This window comes from Helicoverpa armigera, chromosome 26 (genome assembly GCF_030705265.1).
Source record: "Helicoverpa armigera isolate CAAS_96S chromosome 26, ASM3070526v1, whole genome shotgun sequence".
NCBI classification, from domain to species: Eukaryota; Metazoa; Arthropoda; class Insecta; order Lepidoptera; family Noctuidae; genus Helicoverpa; species Helicoverpa armigera.
The window spans coordinates 1,071,727-1,081,436 of NC_087145.1; the positions used below are offsets into that span (position 1 = coordinate 1,071,727).

The 9,710-nt window shown below is 33.7% G+C and overlaps 1 protein-coding gene across 1 annotated transcript in view; it reads right to left on the reverse strand.

The window, feature by feature from the left end:
• LOC110379028 (chloride channel protein 2) overlaps positions 1–8,295 on the reverse strand; it is a 66,981-nt gene extending 58,686 nt beyond the window's left edge. The window contains exon 1 of the mRNA XM_064041677.1: positions 7,692–8,295. Within this exon, the coding sequence (XP_063897747.1) occupies positions 7,692–7,760 (69 nt within the window). The 5' untranslated portion in view covers positions 7,761–8,295. The remainder of the gene's footprint in view (positions 1–7,691) is intronic.
• Between the last annotated feature and the right edge of the window lie 1,415 nt (positions 8,296–9,710).

The window sequence follows — 9,710 nt, forward strand, 5'->3', positions numbered from 1 at the left end:
TTTCATGGGAAATTATCAAAAATGACCCCTCTCGGTGTAGGTTAGCAGCGTGAAGGAGTGTCAGACTCTCACTGACTAAAACCGACCATGTTCCTTCTTAAGCCTTTTATGTACCAGGTAACTCTTTCGATCAATCTCGCAGCCTTTATTATAGTATTTAGTTTAAGGTGTTAAGGAAACTTGTATGTCTTCATGTAGATATATCAAGAAAGGGCCAGGATATTATAATGATCTATTGTTCTGAGCTTAGAGTACGTGATACTGCAAACTATGGGAGACCCTGAAATGGCTCGACCACGTATATACAAGGAGATCAGTGGAAGTTTCAATGACCAGGAACAATGCTATAAATATGACAATATACATAGAACTAATGGCTTGATATCAATCAAGAAAACAGAAGTCTTGGCAAAGGATATGGGAAGGTTTCTGCAATATTACTGTTGGTAGAAACAGTAGCATTATAATTGTTAAAGAGTGGACATGTCTTTGCCTGCAGAGCTTGCAAAATTGAAATTGGGCACCTCACACGAGACTGAGGAAGACTGCGGTTACAAATATAAGGCGTGTCTATTATAAAAACAAACTAACACAATAAGGGAAAACAATAAAAAAAACTGCGATTACTCTAACTAATGCGATAACAATTTGTAAGTGTACCGAATGGCGATAGGTAACGGTGCTTGTTGATTATAATCAACGGCTGTAGCATGGACACGGTCGCATACCAAGTGCGATCCGTGTAAACAGGCCACTTTGTACTTGTGACTATTGCAAGATTGCAATCTTGAAAATTTGAGGAAATCTGATGATGTTCGCAGAAAATCTAGCGTAAGTAACATTTTTTGAATGCTCACAAATTAGGAATGGGCAATATGCACCCGTGCTACTTGCTCCAAGATTTCTAAAAACCCAAAAACATCAATGCAAGATAATATGATGAAGTCTGTAACAAAAGATTATGATCCTCCAAAGTGGCCGAATTACATGCATCAATGAAAACTCATGCCTAGTTCTTATAGTAGAAACCAGATGGCAAGATGCCACCTGTTTCAATGCTAACATAACTATTTCCATTGCTATATCTACTTGTATATAAGCATACATCTGGAGTTTCACACACCGGTCGTTAGTACAATGCACTGGTGAGGTTAGTGATATCCTTTTTGGTTGACCCCTCTAGATAACTATTTTGGTGCAAGACGTTGAACTGAGTATAATATATTACATGTATTTTAGGGGACGTTGACAATCCTGTACGAATATACAGTAGCTCCAGATCAGCTGCTTGATAGAAACTATTTTTTTGATAAGATGGACATGATAAAACTCTAATCACGGAAGTTAATTAAACATTATCAGACAACTGTTGAATAAACGCAGCGATACCTATACAAGTACATTTAACTTCTTAGGGATAATGTCTACTGAATATCCGTCAACGTAATTGGAAGCTACGTGACTGACAGATAAAAAAATAGTTGTTAAAAGACTCCAATTAGCACCAGCTTAATTCAAGGGAAGAAACACGATGATCATGACGTTTTATTGACAAGATCAACGGTAGTAAAGATACGTCGCACCTTCGTTTAATGATCTGAACTCGGTCTCAACTGGAAAATATAACAAATTAAACATAATACTGTCTAATGGGATCGGTTTATAGTTTTCTGAAAATTTTATGGAAGTTCATAGAGTAAAGTTGTTTACGGAAATAAAATTGCTACAACACACATAAAACTGTAGAATTGCGACACCACCTGTAGTCACAACTCTTAATACAGGAGAACTACCAACGGCATACAGTTGATTAAAAACCTTTTATAAATCCAAAATGAAAGGTTCATCTTCGTTTACTTATAAAAAACTGGTGTGCAGGTTACTGCCCCCTCATGCTTTCACGATAAAACAGCTGACCTGACGTGGATGAAATCTGCTACTAACCTGTTGTATTTCAGAGCGCAGATATACGCAAGACATAATTGCATTTCTATTGTTCTATAATTAGCGACATACAAGCGGTTAAGACAGCTAACAATCCTTCGAATGGCTTGGAACAATTAATTTCTGGATATCAAATCTAGATCCACAGGAACTTGAAGAAACTTCGTTAAACAGCAGGTTCCTAATAGACACTCTCTAACTCCAAAATAAACATACCAAAGTCAATGTAACCCAAAGCAAATATTTGCGTAAAACACAAAAGAAACGTGCTAAAGCAATTATGAACATTTTTATTAGTTTATAGATAAGTTATCACATCACATGTGTGGCGGATGTTATAATGAAGTCGGATGGATCTCAAGGTATGATGTCAAGTTCAATCCCTATCGTTGTTTTGGAGATATCTTAATTAGAAGAGTAAAGGGAAATCATTTATCATGACCCACATGTTGTGAAGGAAATATAGTATCAGGTGTGTTCATTTTGAAGGCACAGGTAAAGGTCTTCCCTCAATAATACCTTGGTTCAATCCTGCCACGTGATAGTTGCCATGAAGACTTGATTTCATAACTATTGTCTTCCTAGGAGAAATAAACAACGCTCAAATCAAAAGGTTTGATTGTTTTTACATGTCCATGAGTCCATACTGCGATTGAAGCTATAAAATTATATTAGAGCTCTTGAAAGTAGCAACAGGTGGTCAACTAGGATGAATTGTTGGCTCGTATCCCGTTGTTTGTTGGTTCAAACTGTGCAAGTTGTGCTAAGGGTATGTTAAAACTATAACAGTTTTTTAATTGGCATTTAAGGAAGACTGAGGGGTTTTGGGTTGCCCGGGTAACTGAGTTGAGGGTCAGATAGGCAGTCCGTCCTTGTAAAGCACTGGTACTCAGCTGAATCCGGTTAGACTGGAAGCTGACCCCAACAAAGTTGGGAAAAAGGCTCGGACAATGATGATTTGAGTAAGACTGAAGGATTGTTGTGATATATAGTTAAATTAAATTGAATAGACATGGTGTATCCACCAGTGAGACGTTATATCAACCAACTTTCAACTGCCATAGTAAATCAAAGTCTTGGTTTAAAGTCTATTGACTATACCTCTACACCGATTTGCCCAAGATTACAGCTATCTAGGTCAGATCCGCAAGAAAGAGCTACTTGTCATAATGTTTATATTAAAAATAAAACAAAGAATTCTATTAGTAACTTGTTGTGTTAAGTAATAGAGCCAATTAGAAGAAATAGGTTACTAGAGTGCTCGTAAGCGATAAGCTAACCTGCGCTTGCGCAACTCTAGTCAATAACTCTTTAAACATACTTAATGTTAATAAGCAATATTGTTTATTTATTGCTTATTTATGTTCTCGAAGATCATTAAGCAAAAAACCCTCTAGAAAAGTACTATTTTTTTTTCTTTTCTGTCACAAACAAATAACAACGGAAATTCAACACAATATTATTTTGAGTTATGTCACTTCTGAGTACAAATTTTACATAGACGTGACGTCAGAGACCCTCTATGTTTGTTGCTTTTTGAGTTAGTAAATATTTATTTTTTTGTTAAATTAAAACATACGTGCCCAATCATTTTTACCAATCTAAAATGCGGACTAATTAAAATTAGATTTTTTTGCCCAGTTTGTTAGTAAAGTAATTCAGAGGATTATCCTGTTAGTTCATTTACATTGATGATGTGCTTAGACCAAATACACGTTAAAAATATTAATTCACTGTACGTATAATAATTTTAGTCATTGTTATCGTACATAATACGTTTGGTATGGCAGCAACTTGACAATATAGAGTGGATGTCATGGTCATGCACTTCGCTATAACATAATAGAATGTACTACCTACATAACATAAAAATAACTGTAACATATTTTATAGAGCTGGTAATTTTTTACTTTAGCATTACTAACATCTACAAAAATGAATAGGATATTTTTTGATGGCCCTAGTACATAAAGGGCTTAAGAAGGAACATGGTGGGTTTTAGTCAGTAAGAGTCTGACACTCCCTCACGATGCACCCACAGCGGGAGGGGTCATTCGATGATTATATGTATATACAGTCTAAAACATTAATGTTCTTTGCCCAGCATTTCTTTAAACGTAACTGATTTCTTGTCCCGAATTTAGCTCAAAGTACGATGAACTTCTGAGTAAATTAGCGCTAGATTTAGCCCAGTTTAGAAGCCATAAAATCTGCGTTCCAATAGAGCTGTGAAACAATTGACTGGGTTAAGAAATATTCGGATGTTTAGGCAATAAGAGGCGGTAAATAGACCTTTTCAAATTAAGTGTGTATTTGTAAATAAATTTCGCAAAATTCCCGGTTTTAATTGCTAAGTAGGTATGTACCTATGTAGTTTTTATACTGGTTCATTTCACTTTAGAATAAAAGATGTGTTTAAATAAATAAACACACTACAACCCGAAACAATTATGTCGAACGCGGTTATCGAACCCGGGACCGGCAGTTCTCCAGTCAATAACTCAGTCACTGCGAATTGAGCGGTTTTGGTTTATTTTCTTTTTATCAGAACAAAGTCAATGCTCCATCCATCGTGTCATGTTGAATAATAAAGAGGAAACATTTTTTTGTTTGTTTGTTTGGCTCCGAATCTACTGAACCGATTTGAAAAATTCTTCCACTGTTACAAAGCTACACTCTTCCCCAGTAACATAGGCTATATTTTATCCCGGTGTGGGCAGTAGTTCTCACAGGACGTAGGTGAAACCACGGGAAAACAGATCGTGTAAGCATAAAACTCTATCTTCGTCATGATTTGTAGGAGTATAATTATGTAGATCTTCAGTTTCAAATATCATTTCCTTAATTAGAAGACTTGTCATTCATCAGTAACTTTATTTTAACCTTTTCTTTTTACCGGAGCAAGATAGAAAGGAAGTTAAAAGAATGCTAACTATATTTGGATTTCCGTCTAACCGTAATTTGGGAGTGCATGGTTATTTGTAAAACTTTCGTTTATTTTAATGTCGGTTACCTTAGCAATAAATCTATACTAATATTATAAAGCTGACGAGTTTGTTTGTTTAAACGCGCTAATCTCAGGAACTACTGGTCCGATTTGAAAAATTCTTGCAGTGTTAGATAGCCCATTTATCGAGGAAGGCTATAGGCTACTTTTTATCCAGGTACGGGAAGTAGTTCCCACGGGATGCGGGTGAAAGGCTGGAATATTCTAGATTACACATATATATTTTTATCTGTACCGGAATTAACTCAAATTGAAGAACCATCACAAATAATCACTATTTTTTGCTTCCTATGAGAACAGTTAATCGAAATATAAATAGGCCTTTGAATATGTAATTTCCGATATAATCATACTACTAAGGTATGTTCTGTACAAGTTTTTTTTCAAATGATGATATGTATTATGATATCATTATAGGAATCTCAGCACAATATTATGAAAACACATAAGTACCTATGGAACAAAATCATTAATCAAGGGGGTTTTTTTCTTTAAGTTCTTTTCAATAAATGATTTTTATTATGTCATATTGTCTGACTTTATACCTCGTAAAAGATTCATCTTAAACAATATATATTTTATTTACATCATTTACCTAAATGTTATTGCATCTTTTGTCAATGTTACCTACTTAGGTATTACTTATTTTCAAGTATGATATTGAGGATATTTTTAGTACAATGATGTCATTTGTTTAAGAATAGGTACATACCTAAATTGGAATCCAATATTCAGTACCTAGGTACAGTATTTTTATATTTTCTTTTTTGTATATATTTTTGGCAAAAGCACCTAGTAGATACATACATTTATTGAATAAAACATAGTGGAATTTTCAACGCTAAGATAATAAATCATATTATCCAATAGATTGGACAGCGCTATGAATGAGTAACAATGCTAATTACATTACAATAACTATTGTAAACATCACCTATCATTAATAATACAATAATAATTATATGCAATCATGTCAGTATAACAGCAAAACAGCTGGCTTTAATTATACAAAGCAATTTAAGTACCTTCATTCATAAAAACTTGTTATAATATCAAAAAGGCTTAAAAAATTGATATATTCTTTCCAACTCTAAGCCATAAAAAGAGGAGTAGTTTTCATTTAAAACCAACTTCCCAAAAAGGAGGAGGTTGTATGTTTTTTAAGTTTATGTATTTATTTTACACCAAGAAGAAGAAGAAGAAGAAGAAGAACCATACCTTGTTGTAAATTTTTGCAACTTATGCAGCATGTCTGCCGTAACATGGGTCAAATCTAAATATCTAATATCCATACTTTTTGTCTAACTAAAGTAGAATAAGTTAGATCTAGTACATGTTTTGAGGGATTTTCTGTAGGTAGGTGTTAAATTATTAGTTTATTTGCCAAAAATTGTACTCCTAATCAAAGAAATCCAGGCACAATATGATCTGGTATCATATGCGGCACTTATACTAATGACAAGTACTCATCACATAAGATGATGATAAATCCCAAAGTAATATGATATCTAGCACTAACAGGCTAAAAATAAACCTGTGTGGGTTTACGTAAGAATAAGTCATCCTATTTAGCATTTCATTAGCGGTAAAACGGGAATATCTTGAACAAATTCTTAAGAAGACTACTATGTACCTAGTACATGTAAGACGGGTCAGTATGTTTATTAATCAAATAATTTGAAAACTTTTTTTATTTATTGTGAATGTTCTAAACAACTTCCCAAAACTTTCTGAATTGAGAGGTTTGTATTATTTTTTTATTATATAATTCAAGCACTGAATAGCACACTGGTATTGTGGTTTTGTGGTCTTAACTTAGGTGTTTAGAAATTCTAATAAGTAACTACTGCAAGTTTTGCTTTTAGATCGATGTAAAAAAATATTACTATTTATTTACTTAAAAGTTTATGTACACAGCTGATGGGACAAGAAAAAAATAGAATAATCAAGTAGAAAGCATATACTTATTTCTTAAGAAATGTCTTGCAGCGCGCTTGCTATGGTTGAGTTAGAATAATTCAAACGGATTTTACTAATAAAAGCAGTATAAATGTAAAGAAAGTGGATTAATGTCAAGTTTTTACTTGGAAAGGTCAAATTGCATTGCACAATGCTAGCTGCATAATAACAGGGCTCTTAAATTGTATGCAACGTGACTTTATATGATAAATGTCATCCATTGCATTCTTGTTTTTGGTGTTATTATTTTGAAGTTTGCTAATAATGTTATATCTTATCGAGTTTGTTTTGGAAAGAGGAAAATGTACTTTTTATCCTAATTAAATTATTTATTCTTTGGGTTTTACATCACATTGTGTACCCACTAGTTTCATAGTCATGTTATTGTTTTTTTTTTTAATAGATTGGTAAGTACCTACTTTTATATATCTATCTAAGTTAAATACAGCATCTTTTTATGTTTAATAAAAGTTTTTTTTAACTCCTAAAAAGTATAATTAAAAAATGTTATTTCAAATTATAATTACACCTACCTAACAAGTTTCGCTTGAGATTATAAAATACGTGCACCTGTTTAAGTGCATGTTTCAAGTATCAAAATAAAATGGTTACAATTTATAAACAAGCTTCACATCATTACGATCATGAAAGAAACCTCGTTTATAATACTGTAAAGCTATATACACACACACTACCAACCTAGGAACACACGTAAAAACTAGGAAAACGACTTCACGAGACGTATTTTCTAGAAAATAGAAAGTTGTATAAGTGCACTTACCAACGTATTCTGGTATCCTAGCCCTGACTCCTCATCAGACGTCTCCTCCTTCCCGTGTGGACCCTTCATGTTCACCAGAATGTTCTAAACTTTAACACAGAAAACTGATTTATCAAAACAATGCGAACACAGCGGTTCCCCGCGGTTTCGCAACTTTTTTTTCTAAATATACAACAGTGGCAAAGAATCACAGTGTCCGGCAATGTTCGGCCATGTCCCCGCTACACGTACAGCCAACGTACCAGTGTAATAAGATAATTTGTAATTGAATAAACGCAATTTTATGCGAATTGCTCGCGAACCGGCGGATATATCAACACACGTTTGAACCGAACGTCATCGAGTGACCGACTGATTCTGACAAGTTGACAAAAAGTTGACAAGTGACAGTGCACATTCAGAAGATTCGAATGGCGACCATGAACTTGAACTTAGATTCTTTATCTGTACGAGACCGTGTCTAATTTTCACTATCGTTTCTGAATTATATTTAGCACTCAATTCAAGTAATTAAAATCTAGTTTATTTAAATTTAGTCACGCAGACGGAGCGCGAAAGACATGCAAACGTCATGATATTCCGAACGCAACTAATCTCTGATTTATCAACGTTCCGTTCCGCATATGATTTGATGTTTATTTAGCTTTTCATGTAGCACTCATGATAAATGCTTTTATCAGATTAATTTGCAAAAAACATGTGACTCTATTACTACTGTTTATCTGATATTTGTTTGAAAAAGGCATCTGACATACGGTTTTGTTTCTAGTGGGTAAACATTAGGGCCAAAACTAAAAATGCCAGAAGAATATTTATGTATTTAGGTACTTATTTTAGACTATAGGCGAAATCAACTGGATCTCATAATTAATTAGTACAATAAGCAGACATAGTTATGAAGGTGTAGAAAGGAAACAAACGTCGCCGCGCCACGGTCGTTGTAAAACGTTTAAAAACAAAAGATATTCATCCCATTGTAATTGAGACTCGTGTTTGGTTGACAATTAGCCACACAATAATTATTGTAATATATTTGAAGTCTTCGTTGTAACAGTAGGCAGCATTTTTATGAAAACTTATTCGGGTAAAATGGAGTGGATGTACGCTTGAATGCCTGTGTTAATTTATTTTTAATTTGACCATTAAGAAGTATGGCGGTTGGTGACTGCTCCGCGACAATATTAAACATAATTGCTTTTCTAATTATCTTTTGCGGCTCAATGACAGGATAATGTCGGTAAGGACTTAATAATCGAGGTATATAAACAAAAGAGGTAGGTACTTAAGTACCTGCTACCATTAAGCTAAATAGCGCAATTATCCAACGATTTTTGAATGACGCGATGTCTGATATCTGAGAGTTAAAAATGATAAGTTTATGCAGCATTTAGTTAAGCCAAACTAACATGGTATAAGTCCCATCCTGCTTCCTTCCTTTTTGCCTATCTTCCTATATAATTCTTATTGTAAAAAAATACAAACTCGTCACCCATGGACTAGGTACTCACATACCTAGAAAGTAGTAGGTAGGTAATACTCAAAAATATTTAAAGAAAATAGGACCTACTCACCGTACTTTCATCTATAACTAAAATCGATTCTCTAAGCAAAAGTTTTCTCTTAATAACAATTTATCCTTGATCTTGAACTAAACTTTTACACAAACCCGAGGTTTCGCATAAAAAGTTCGCAAAAAACTATGTTTGTCGTGACTATTATAATTGTAGAATCAACAAAAAATAATCAGTGAAATAAGGAAATTAGAAAAGTCTCAAAAAGATTTCGATTTAGTTAGTATTTATTTTGGTGAGCAGTAGAAAATAAATCAGTTAGTACCTACGTAATTAACTACCTAATTTTGTGCCTAGGTAGTGAACGGCTAGAAATAAAAGGCAGAGAACGTCTAGATAAAAATAATAGGATTTTTTGTGAATTTATTTAGAGTTTCATCGACGACATGGAAACTCATTGTCAGGCAAGAACTACTAAAGGGATTTGAAAAAATCTTTCAGTGGTTGG